We start from the raw sequence: 14424 nt of genomic DNA on the forward strand, positions 1-14424 counted from the left end.
GCCACCATCATTGGGCACCGGTAACACTTTACATTGGCACAAAAGACACTTGTACACTTGATACTTTTATTAACAAGAATACGCATCTTGGTTATACAGTATATATAATATATAAGGTATTTATATCCAATACCTGTTCTTCAAAAAAACAGCAACTTTGTTTAGCAAAACTCAACCAGCTTGTTTGTACCCACCCAAATCAAGCACAATCACTTCCCACCATCTCAGCATACCAGCGTCTCATTCTTCACCCTTGCTAGACGATCCAGAATGCTGTTCAGAGTCAGATGGGCTGTCAAAGAAGGCCATCTTCAGTCCCATCAAGATTAATTGGAAGTTCCAGTATTTCTGAAACTTTTCATGACAAGTCCTTCCGATATTGACCACCAAGCAGCCAAAATCTAACGACACACTTCTGACTCAGATGCACGTTGCAAACTGCCTCCTGGCGTCGAAGTTGCTTTGTTCATGATGTAATTTCTATAGAATTGTCTTACACTAGCTTTGAATGGGTGACTGATACACACATCCAAAGCTGCAACACACAACTATCTCGTAAATTTAGTAGTGCGGCCTATATTCGAGATTTACTTTTTCTATAATCTCATGTCAAAAGTTTAGGTGCGGCCTATATTCGCGCAAATACGGTACATAAAACAGAGTCAAGTTTTGTGGACGTCAGTAAATACTGAAGTAAGAATTGATTAAAATTGTTCTGAAGTCAAAGAGCCAATTTCAGCAAATCGCGTTCCTGTATATACATACAATATTTTCGCCAGAAAGGTCATAACTACCAAAATTCAACTAAATTTAATCCAAATTCGAAAAATGATCGTTAGTATTTACCCACCTTCAATTACACTGCAATCATTTGAAGAAAAGCCTGGATTACAAACGCAACCAAATTCCAGACATACTCCATTTCCAGAACAAGAGTTCGGGCAATTAAGAGCGTCTACAACTTCCTGAGGTAGAACCCAATTTCCAAATTGATCTTTCTGCCAATTCATTCGTTTTCTAATCGCTGATTCTTCACACATATCTTCAAGCATAGGAATAGCATAAGTAGCCCAGTTGACGTCATCCATCAACGTAACGTCTGCAAATATATTTGTGCATATGGTAAATTAAAAATGTGATTTGATACGTATATTACAGGGATATATAAAATATTAAGGTTAAAAGTGTAGCTGAAATATGTAGCTTTTAAATTGCGTTAGCTCAGAAAAATTTGATCTCTGGACTGGATGAGATTTGAATCTCAACTTTCCGTTTGTCAGGTGAATGCTATAATCTTTGAGTACTAGTGACACAATCACTTTTATGTAGTTGATCTTCCCTTAAGCCCTTTCTATCCAGATATCAGATTATTGAGTAGAGGCAATCCACTATTTTGTGAATGGTTTGTCCAGGAATAATTTTCTTACTGTTTTATATATAGTACATATACATTTCGATTTTTTCACTCTTATTGGATACTAGTATCAGTGTATATAAAATAATGCTGGTAAAGCAACGCTAACAATCTTTATCATTATACTAAGGTATATTGCACATAATTTTCATGGAGATATTCGTAACTATGAAATTAAACTTTTGATATTCCATTCGTATTTTATATATTTTAACGAATGTTTCAAGGGCCATGATTGTCTTTATCATTAGTGTTGCACTAATTTAGGGAATTGAAAATCAGTGTGATATAATTTTAATTGTACACTGTTATAATTTTATATTTCAATAACAATCAAATATTGTTATAATTTACAGATTAATTCAAATTTATAATTTGAACCGCTTTTAATTATTATTATCTTATCTTTCTCTACTTTTTTTTATTTTAATAAAATGTTTCAAATTTCACTTAAGCTCGAACCTTCCTCTATATTCAAGGTATCATGTAATATTATTTATATTGCTTTTCTTTCTAAACTTTTATACCCATGAGTGGATCTGCATGTAACTGACGTGTTTTCAAACAAAATCTTATATTTTTCTTCTAGTGCATGTTGTGCTAATGCTGACTTCTCTGGTCGATTCAATCACTTAGTCTTGTATGCTCCTCACCTACATCTGAGCATCTGGTCTTAATGGTCTTAATTATATGTCTTGTTTATTAAATGTATGTTAGGTCACATTCAAATGGAACTGGATAAGTACTTGAGATATATAATTGTTCTTGATCTGTCACGGAGTTTAATATTTGTCTGATCTTTAAAAATAGCATGTCAATTGTTATAATTTTATTCTTTTACTTTTATTTTATTTATTTATTTATTTATTTATTGAAATAATTAGAATAAAAAATCATTATAGATAAAAGAAAAAATAATTATAATAATCTTTATTATAAAAGAAGAACGTCTTAGTTTGTGAGTAAGCTGATTTCTATATCAGTCACCATAATAGATGTTGATACGCGCACTGCCTGTCTGTCTGACGCCAAAAGATGGCGCTAGCGTCCGGCAATTTGCAGATTTAAAACTATTGTGACAATTTAATTTCAACTTAAGGGGAAGACTACTAAAAATAAAAAATAAAAAACTAACCATTTTTCTTTTGCCCATTTTTCGTAGGTGAAAAAAAAATAAAGAAATGTAACTTACCACAATAATAGATAATGTTATTCTAAACCCGAAAATACGAATCAAAAGAATTTTTAGTGTTGCGATTCATAGAAACTAGTGTGACTAGACTTTGAGTTACTCAAAAATCTAGGTTAAGGCAGCGGCTAGAAAAATGAACTCAACGTTAATTGATGATTCATCATATTGTCTTGGTTCCTTGTTAACTACTTTTTAAATAATATTTGTATTTATGTTGTGCTGTTTATTACAAAATTATTTATGTTGTACTGTTTATTACAAAATAAACTAGAGCTGAAACCATATTTAGATTCGAGTATTAATATTTGTGTACTTCTACAGTAACATATTGTAACGGTTTAATTGCAACTTAAATTGTATTGTTTCAATTTAACTAGTTTAAAATGGATAGTGATGATACTGAACATGATCGTGCTTTGATATTTATTATTAAGAAAAGAGCCATACCACATTTAGAGTAGAGTATTGAAAAAATTATGTAACCGCAAATTAGTGGGCAAACTAAAAATATATATTAAAAAAAGTTAAATGTAAACAAATTAAGAATGATTTTAACCTATAGTGTACAGCCGGACGAAGGTTAGGATGCAAATTGGTGTCTCTAAATTAACCATTTTTCAGATTTCCTTCTCTTAAACCAGAACACGATTATAATTTTCTTGCAAAAATATAAGACGAACTTACTCGTAATAATAATAATAATCTGTTATATTGTAAATCTGATTAACTGTAAATTATAACAATACTAGCAGAGTACCCATTCTTCGCGCGGGGAGAATACGTTTCATTTTGGACATAAAGGAGTGATTTGGATTTAAATGGCATCGGAAGTGTCACTGTTCGTCTCAACGACTCAGAAAACTATGGATTCGACACAAACGGTCATTTTTGATCATTTATATATATATTTATATATCGCCCTCTCCTTCCCTCAAGTTGCAGGCTGAATTTGGATTTAAACGGCATCGCAAATGTCACTGTTTATCTCAGCGACCCCAAAAACTATGGATTTGGCACTAATATCGGTCATTTTGGATCATTTTAAGTATCCTCCCCCTATCCTAAGTTGCCCTGTCAAAGTGAAATGATTAAAAATAAATAAATAAATTAATTAAAAAATCCTAGACTCAAACCTCATCTATGTTGAAAATTTGATCGAGATCGGTCGGGTGGTTCAAGAATTATTAAGTCACAAACGTAGTCACTTGCATTTTTATGTATTTTTTATATATCTTCTCCCCCTCCCTTCCCCAAGTTGCACCATCAAAGTGAAATAATAAAAATCATCCCAGATCCGAACTTCATCTATTGCAAATTTGATCGAGATCGGACTCGTGATTCAAGAGTTATAAAATTATATATATATATATATATATATATATATATATCCCGCTCTCCCTTACCTACATTATACCGTTAAAGTGAAATGATAGAAACCATCCCAGGCCCGAACCTCACTTATGTGGAAAATTTCATCTAGATCGGTCGGATGGTTCAAGAGGAATGAAGTCACAAACATAGTCATTTTCATTTTTGTATATATAGATTTAATTGTCACATATTGAAATATAAAATTATAACAATATAAAAACTAAAATTACATCATAATAATTGTGTGATTTCCTAAGTAGTGCAACACTGAGGATAAAGGTAGTCAGTTGTCTTTGAAACATCTATTAAATAAAAAAAACACTAGTGAAACACCAAAAGGTTGATTTATTTAATCTTTATCGTTCTTAAAACTGGTTTAAATCTTATTACGTATCGTGAAAGATATTATATATTCACAACTATATCTATAACACACATACAACGCTCAATTTCCGAAAACAATGAATTAGAAAAAAGTTACACAAATTACGTGTTCACGTGGGACAGATTATATAATTTCACATAACTTTTTCTGGAAGTTTGTTGTGTTACAATCATCTAATGTGTTGTAGTGAATCAGAAGGAAAAGTCATGCTCATGCTGGACTACTTATTGCCATTAAATTTAATAAAGCTCTCTAAATATTTACTTTATAAATATATTCTTTACTATATTTTTCAAGTTAAGCATATTTTTATATAAGAGCACAATAAAAGTACATTACGCAAAATAATAGTAACGCGCGAAAAAAATCCTCCTGTTGGGATATGGTGTAAAGTGAATTATACTGATACTGTACAAAATTATTAGTGGTAGTGTTGAGTGTATGAAATATTATGTGGTAGTGAAAGAAAACTAGTTGTTCATGAAAAATATTAGAGTTCTTTAAGTAAAGTCGAAAAAATAATCCTTGTTTTCAATAAAGTTTTATCTAGGTGATCAGATATTATTGAGTTTTGAGATATTAATTAATGTGGAAATATTCATAAGTGAAAGTCGGAATTGTTTCTGTCCAAAGAAAGAATTAGAGACAAAGACTACGTTACATGGCGTTAGGTTTTCACGGTGTCAATAAATCAGAATTATCTATTTAACAGGTTATAAAAACGGAAAGAGAGAGAAGAAATCAGATTAGAGTTCAGAAACAGGAAAATGTTTGATATTCGATAATAAGATCACAAGAAACAGTCGGTAATATCTCTAAAAGACGATGTTTGTGCAAAGAAGAAATGCCTGTTCATTGAAAGATTTTGAAATTGATGCATTAATAAGTTTCATTATAGGGACAAAAATACCAGCGGAATTATCAATGATATGATTTCGAGGAAAGATGATTCAATATAAAGGTTGATTGTAGCATAAGCTTCGTTCAGAGTTGTATAAGAGTAAAGAGATTTTGGAGGATTTTATGATGCAGATGAATTAGATTTTAACTATGGATGTATTGGAAGGAAAGGTTTAGGTTTCGTTTCTAGAGGAGCCAAGGGGTATGATAGGATGTAAAATCAATTATGTATGCTGTAGAAGATGATTAATGCTAATATTGGCGTACATAAGATATTCTCTGGCTACTGTAACGAAAGTGTCACTTGGTAATGGATCATATAGAAATTTTGTAGGTAAAGTTAAAAGTACCTCTGTGGTTCAAAATAAGGTTTTCTTGACGGTGTGATCAAGTTAATGTGAATTTGAAGATGTAATGTCAATTAATGCAGTAATATTTTTTCACAGTGTGATCTAGTTGATGTGAATTTTGAAGATGTAATGACAATCAAGGTAGAAATATTTATCTTTGTCCAACTGAAGAGATAAAGACAAGTCGATAAGATATAGAGACAGGCCAATGTTGTAATGATGTTACGGCTTAGTAGCTAGTTTTAGTGGTAGGCTTACTATATAGTTTGTACATTGTGGTATATCATTGATCATGGTATAAGTTTTTGATGACTATTTGTAGGGGATGAGCTTCCTTGGAAAGAATTATAATGTAGTAAGGTTGCCTTTTCTCCCAACAATCACCATAATTACAAACAAAATAAAAAAAGAAAAAGTAAAAAGCGCTACAGTTAGGTGCGGCACTTCAATTACAGAGCTTTGCATTAGGTATTCTTATTTTGCTCTCTCAGAGCAAGTTTTTCTTTCGGGTTATCTTAACGAGAAGCAAAATATCTCTAAAGATTTTTTAAAATTTTTAACCTGAAGTTTGAACATGAAGTTGAAGAAGTTCGAGTTTCACACAATGTATCTACACTTTTCCTGTTTGCTACGAAAAGCTTTCTGAATGATATACGACAAATGAAAAGTTCTTATAAGAAGATAATATTTGAACAAGTACAAGACATTTAAGTGTAGTGACGTAGACAATCAAGGACGATGTTGCGGGTATGACTTAAATATGTTGTGCAAAAAATGTTTCTCATTATATCAAGTATGAAGTTTTAAGAGATACTACAGTGCATCCGAAATTATAGATGTATCATGGATTTGTAACATTTATGGAATTGTTAGTTACTTGTGCGGAGATCATTGAAATAATTACTTGCCTTGTCCTATATCACACGAAATTTAAATATAGAAGTTTTTATATGTTGATAATGCATAATGCATACACGTATAGAACTTTTTTTCATATATATATAAAAAAAGAGCTTTTAAGAGTGAACTTGGTCAAAAATCTCTGCTTTATATAATTTATGGCCTTGAAAATTGAGCTTCACAATCTTGTCCATTTCGATCAAATCAGTTTAATTTGGCCAAATTTGTATTTTTCAAGTCTAATAATCAGGATTCTACAATTCCCGATTCTTCCAACCAACTGGAAATATTCACCTGTAGTACTAAGGAGGTTAAAATTATTAGAAAAATAACATCAGATATTGAAAGGAATGTATTTAAATATTACTATATAAGAACGAAGAAGTTAAATATGTATGAAGGTATTATGAATAGTTTCATTCAAGAATTTAAATTTCTTCAAGTTTCAACATACTTATTAATTGTACATTATGTATAAGCCTACGGGGCGTAATAAAGCAGCAATTGGTCGTAGGATTATAAAATGATAGAATCTATAATGGGATATATTCTGTAAAATGACATTTGCAACTAGTTTGAGTTCCGTTTATTTAATTTTTGTAACTTTAATTTTGGTACTGTTATTGGTAGAATTATTTGTTGGCCAACGTGGTATGATTTACGTTTTATTTACTATTAGCCATGATCGTAAAAATATGTAAGGTTAGCGTATTAATCGATTTTCGTACTTGGAGAGACCAAGGATAAGACGAGAAATGACTCTCGAAATGGTCTCGTGGGATAAACATATTTACACTGCAAGGTTAGTCATCATTTTCATAAATTAATTTTCAGTGGGAGTAGGATAAAAAATAACAGTGTAATAAACTCACGTTTCATTGTTCCCTTCGAGTTGGAAAATCATTCCAATATTTTTCTTTTAAAAATAGGAAGAAATAGGAATAAAATAGAAAGAAAATTAATAGATATCGATATACAAGCTCTTTTACAACAAAATTAGTTGCACTGATTTTACTTACAGCTCTCGAGTAATATACATATATGAATAAAGTATTTCTACTTATTCCTACCTGAGTTAATGACTAGAAAATAATGCGAATGTGTATGTATTTGTAGGAAAGGAAGGACGATATGAAACGAAAGCAAGTATGAGTTTATAAGTACTCATGTACGAAAATAATTTGTATTGAATTTTGTGGATGAGAGTACTCCTGAAACAGGAAGAAAGAAAACACTTACCTAGAACGCAAACATCCAATGCATGCATTATATTTCCATTCATCATATCACTGCATACTCTTCCGATACTAGAATTGACTAAAGTATTTAAGCACAGAAAATGAACATCCTCCTCTGTTAAGCCATTCGGTGTAGGATAATTTAAATCTATATCTTTCCAAGATTTCTTCGTTTTCCCTTTCACATCCTCAAGTACATTATTTTTGTTGGTATTTTCAGGTTGAATGTCATCATATTCCAGTTCTTCTTTATCTGGTTCGTAATTTTGCACAATATCCCACTCAATACCTTTACCCATACTTTTTTCCTTCAATGTAATATCATAATCTTCATCATCATCTGTTGCATTGGGAGATTGGTCGCTAAGAAAGCCAGGTTCTAGTCTACCCGATAAGCTTCTACTAATAGGTATATTGTTGTTCTGTATTATTTCGTCTGTCACATCGAGATAATTCAATAGTGGCTTGTACACTATGTTCTCAAATTTGTCACATACTGGCGAACAATCCTCGTACAATGGATCACAGAGATATCCAATCTGATTTGTAGCAAGATTAAATTTCATAGGATCTAAATCAACAAAAGCAGTGGAAGTCATAGATTCTACCGCTTCAACACAAGAACAAAAGTTAATTGGAGGTTTTGTAGATACTATTTCAGGTTCTCTATCAAAGAAAGAACTTCCAGAAGGTAGTCTGAAAAAAGAATTAATTATATAAGTTACTAGTATGTACATCAACTCGTATGCATTATGTATTAATTAAAGGAGGAAACAATGAAATTCTTTTATACACCAGATCTTCTGTCGGTACGAATTCAATAACACACACAAAGAGTGAAAAAATGAATGACTGTACCGCTACTCAAACCTGGAATCTTTGGCATACCGCGCCGATCCATTGTGGTTAACGCATCAGCACAGTATGTCGAAGATCCCGGGTTCGAGTCCCATCCAGTCAATCACTTTTTCACTCTTTGTGTGTTATCGGATGCATTAGTTAACAGAATAAAGTGCACTATTCAGTGATTTCTCAAGATTCTCGTCCGCTTGAGAGAGTGTCATATGTTCCCATCACTTATACTTGCAACCAAAGCACTGTAATTCTTATTAATAAAACTGTTTCGTAATTTTCTTTTATTTTCTATTGTGAAAAAAGTTCTATTGTCCGATCTCCGATCTCTAAATACTAAAATTCAATCAAATAAAATCACAGGTATCATTCGAAAATAGTCCTACCGACTATTCCTTTGATCTGCAGTTATTTCACTGACCAAAGTGTATTTTTTCACACTTAAATACAATCTCACACACACGGTGCAAACATTAGAGTATGAGAAATTTGGACTCTCCCAGAAAGAGAGAACCAAAAAATGTAATAGAAGTACATACTTGAAGTTGGGCTATGACGACCTCCTTTGTTATTTATATCAGCTTCTTACTGAACTATTCCCCGTTTAACTCAAACATGAAAAATCGGTAAAAGTGCACGTTCAGCAGAACAAATAATTTTGTCTCAGGATGTGACATTGGAGAAGGAATAAAATCAATGTTATTTGTACGTAATAGGTACGGTTCGGTTGGATTAAATTAGCTTAAGTTAGGTTATGTAAGGTTATATTAGGTTAAGTTCGGTTCGTAATAGGTTTCTATGAATGTTCTGCTCAAAGTGCACTTTTGCCGAAAAATCTTACTATGTATCCGGCCAAATTTAAACTCCTATCAAACTGTTTCGATGATATATGTTGACATATTTATATCAATGACTTGTATTTGTTACTAAACTGGAGACATATGAATAAGTTCCTGTCTTTCTATGGAACCTTTCTGAGAGAAAAACTAAATGAAATTCTCACTTTTCAAATTGCAATGAATATGGCTTTTTGAAGAAAGTACGTTGCAAAGTTGAAAGGCTTAAACAATATTTAAGGTTGATTTCCTTCCTGTTCGTAAAAAAGTTGGTACGAATTTCCTGATAATATTAATTCATTAGTCTGTTTAATAGGAAATGAAATTACGAATCTGTAAGTGAGTGCTGCATTATATACCTTAGGCCGTATTTTTCACTTATAATGATAGGTTTACTAGTTAGGCCTAAAGACACACAAGCATAATCATATATAAATAAGATCTTTATCCATACACCAAATAAATCATTATCAAATTGTCAATATTAGATATGTACTGTAATATCATTAGGATTTCTCACAGAAGACGATATCAATATAAACATATATATATATATATATATATATATATATAAAAGTTAGAGGTCATACAAATACTTAATACAATTCGGTAAAGCCCATAAGAACATATTCATCCAACATTCTATATCATTATTTTTCTTCTTATTATTTTACACATTGCCGAAGATGAAATGTGCTGCATTATATACCTTAGGCCGTATTTTTCACTTATAATGATAGGTTTACTAGTTAGGCCTAAAGACACACAAGCATAATCATATATAAATAAGATCTTGTACATTGTACATTTCGAAAACAATGAGGTCAAAGTTTTTATGATTATATTTATTATTAGATCACTATACACATTAGAAATTTCTATTTCTTCATCCAGACAAGGAATCACTTAAAATGAGATATTTTGTAGTAAGAATAACATAACACTTTCTTTTGCCACCAGTACCCATCTTTTCAAAAATATAACATGACACCGTCATCCTCTAACTCTTCAATTATCTTTCTCACCTTCTAAACATATAACATTTGTAAGGAGTATAAAGTACGTCATAAAGCGCAAGATATTAGCCAATATCAAAACAATTTGATACCATTTTTAATTTACCAGAATAAAAGTAAGATGTTTCATATTTGATTTATTCATTATGTATACTATAGCATCTACTAGCGAATAGCTTCCCAATATCTAACGATCGTGGTTCAACCTCTACTACGTACGGATATAGATTTGACTGTCAATGGCTCAAAGCTTTGATTCCACGAGCTTTTAATAATGTGAAAGATGGGGAAAAAAGATTATCACACTTAAACTTATCACATGTTACATATCATTAGTACATACAGGTTTTTCAACCATTAACCAAGAAGGAACGAAATTTGGTAACTGAGAGCTTTCAAATACACGAATATAAATAAATAATTCACACGCATGAGTTTAATATGGTGAACATGCTGATAGGCGGAGACCTTTTCATTCCATTGAATGTATAAATACTAACAGGGCCGGTTCTACTGTATATATGGGGAGGCAAAATATTTCCATAAAGTACACAAAATTGAAATATATGGAAAATGAACATAAAATTTCGGACTAAAATTGAATTACTCTGGGATTATTTTTGATTTTGCGGATATTAAAGCAAGATTTTTTTTAAAAGGAACAAATCAGTTACGATCAACTTTAAAAATAACAACGTGGTTAAATATGAATGCTGCTTTTATGATTCTTCATCCTTTACATGAGATGTTAACATGCGAATTAAGGCTGTAACTAACTTTATTTCTGTTTTCAAGTGACAGTGGGAGCAAGAATTTGATCTCCTACATTTGACGTAACATTATTCTCATAAACTTTTCATTATTTCACTTTATATGAAATGAATGAATATTTAGGCGTATGTTATTAAAGGAAATACATAACTATCAACGCTCTCATCTACGCTAAAACCCCTCTTATTATTATTATTATTATTATTATTATTATTATTATTATTATTATTATTATTATTATTATTATTGTTATTATTATTATTATTATTATTATTATTATTATTATTATTATTATTCAGTGAGTTTATACTTTCATTTACACTACTAAACTTCGATGATGTAATGTACTTAAAATAGTAGCTCTTAGGATTTGTTCTTTTTGAGTTAAGAGGAGTATCAAGTAATTGTATTGCAAGGGCGGCAAATTGGCTGGCTGAGCCTGGACACGAATTTGGGTATATGGGAACTTTCAATATACGAACAATAGATTCACATCACGAAAGCTAATATATACTTTAGAAATTCCACCTACAAGGGATGTGGGAACAAGAACAAAATCAATACGAAACACAGAAAGAGAGAATATTTTCCTGAACTTTTGGACATGAAGGACGAAATTTTATACATTGAGACTTTTTGGTACATAGAGTACGTTTCTAAAATTTCATCCTAAGAGGTCAGGCAAATTCGATATGACGCATGTAGGCGGAGGTAGGGATTTTACTGTTATTATTTATTTTTATTCTTTAAAATTTTCTTTTATCGTAGGACATACGCATGCAATTTTGTACACAGAAGTTTTTAGACACAAAAAATAATATGAATACGGTATTCTTCCCGATGTATATAAGATATTGCATCATGAAGGAGTAAAGAAAATAAGAAATTATTTACTATTGCATGTCTATTCTGAAAAAGTCACGAAATTTGATAAATTCCTTTTAATATAAACATACAAATATAATTCACTTGTACGAATATTACAAATTATTAGGTTATGAATAATATTAATATTGTCGTTGTCAGATATCTGTTTTTCTCAATACGTTTATATTCACAACATAAATATTATAATGAATAAATTATGTATCTTTTATGATTAAAGGTTATAATTATTTTATACGTTGAAGGATAGTAAATAAATAAATTACATGAAATCACTCCAAAACTAAACTTTTAAAATATCCCAATTTACAGCAGTCTTCTATTTCAGGCATGTAGATGAATCTTACATGGTCTTTCCTCGATACTATATACCATGTGAAGTTAAGATGACAACATTAGGTTTGTCGTGTTTTACTTATTCCTTCTTGCCTTTTCTATTCTAAAATGTTTTCACCATAGGACGAAATATTGGATTTTAAACAGTATTAATTTTAATTTGCAAGCTTGTCAGGTAAGAATTTTTATTACTTTTTTTTTTCTTTTTTTTTATGCGAAGTCACCATGGATCTTTGTAGTCTCATACCATTTCGCAAATAAATAAATAAACTCTTTGAACAGAAGTACAAAAGCAGAGTTAAGAATCCACACATTGGATACACTATCTCTTAACCAGTGATGCCAACCCGTGGGAAATATTCCATATTGTGGGATTTTATGACAATCATTTCCCAAAATGGGATAAAGGGAATTTTCGTAAAAATTGGCAGGAATTATGAGATTTTTCATATATCTATTCTATTGAAGCTATTTAAATCGTCTATGGATGAGGAGTAGACAAATAAGTCTTCAATAAACTTGAAATTAATGCTAATTATCAAATTTTGTTACCATAAAATACATGTTAGTATTAAAGTGATTTATGCAGTGACATCTGAATCTCAAAAAAGAAGTGCTAAGGAACGTTAATTGTACTTTGGTATTTAAAAAAAGAGAGAAATAAAAGAAGAAATAGAATTAACGGAAGAAAATAAAACGAGAAACGTCCAACTTCCAAATCGTTCCATACGAAATGACTGAAGAATGAAGTTTTATTATTCTAGTTTAGTTTTATTACGTTCAGTAGCTTATGGCACAAAAACGTGATGGAAACACTAAACTCACAAATAATTATACTTATTTTCATCAGTATTTTCAATTCTATCTTTCAGTTAAGAAAAATACTTGTTCATAAAATGTTTGATAAAACATAGACGATCGGAATTTTTTAATAATTCACTCACATATTGAAGAAAATGGGGGATATACGCTAATTGTTCATGTTGTCTAAGTTTAGAAAATTTTGATATTAGTATAGTGTGGCAAATTCAAGAGCAAAATAGGAATTTCTGCCTCTCGAGATGGGATTTTATAACGTTTCAGGTTGGCATCACTGCTATTAACTATATACCTAATGAAACAAAATAGTTAAGTACACAAACCTCCATGTATCTATGAATTTGTCAATTAACAGGCCTTGTTGGGATATGGATATAGTCTTGCCAAATCTATCGTGAAAGTCATTTTCTGGCATTCCATCAAACATACCACATAATCCTGTTGTGTGGCCGAAGTCCGAACTTGGTGCCTGGAGAGTTAATGACATACCCCAAGATTCCACGTGCGATCGAATAAATGCACCAGACTGAAATACTACCTGAATAAAGATTTCAGTTAATAATGTATAATTACTACATTACATCGTGGTATCAAACTACGTAACATTTTATATAATGGATTTACTTTCTTTTTTTTTTTTTTAAAAAAAAACTTTCAACAATCATTAATTTTTTCTTTTTTCCACTTACATTATCTGTATTTTTTAAATGAAACATTTGAAAGAAATGTTACGAAGAGCATCTTGCTACTAGTACTTGTTATGTTAGATATTTATTCGCTAATACCGCCTGTCAATATAAACCATATAGCACAATGATTAAATCACATTAAACTGATTGGCTTCACTATTTTTGTTCATTTATCGTATATTTATATCTAATTGTACCGGTACTCTAATAAGCAATTACAACTACTTGATACTGTTATGCAAATTGTGATCTACCGTATACAAAACACAAATGTTTGTGGGAAAATGTAAGCCCTAAAAATATATGGTGTGAGTTTTTCCCCTTTTCATTCCCCAGCCACAATTATTTGTAAATCAAAACACCAAAATATGTGTAATATCTTAGGAAGAAGTAGTAGTCAAATCGATTTAATTCTCAAGAAAACTGCAGTAATAAGTAATATGAATTCCAGAATTATAGTACAATCGAAA

The 14424-nt window shown here is 30.8% G+C and overlaps 1 protein-coding gene across 3 annotated transcripts in view; it reads right to left on the minus strand.

The window, feature by feature from the left end:
• The window catches only part of LOC145675443 (von Willebrand factor D and EGF domain-containing protein-like), a 356875-nt gene that overhangs the window by 87841 nt on the left and 254610 nt on the right, over window positions 1–14424 (minus strand). For all 3 annotated transcript variants that reach the window (XM_081745861.1, XM_081745862.1, XM_081745863.1), the window contains exons 11-13: window positions 13589–13803; window positions 7752–8446; window positions 851–1099 (exon numbers count right to left, since the gene is read on the minus strand). In XM_081745861.1, coding sequence (XP_081601987.1) covers window positions 851–1099; window positions 7752–8446; window positions 13589–13803 — 1159 coding nt within the window. The remainder of the gene's footprint in view (window positions 1–850; window positions 1100–7751; window positions 8447–13588; window positions 13804–14424) is intronic.

The sequence above is a fragment of the Thermobia domestica genome, chromosome 18 (genome assembly GCF_964235325.1).
Source record: "Thermobia domestica chromosome 18, izTheDome1.hap1.1, whole genome shotgun sequence".
In the NCBI taxonomy this organism is placed as follows: Eukaryota; Metazoa; Arthropoda; class Insecta; order Zygentoma; family Lepismatidae; genus Thermobia; species Thermobia domestica.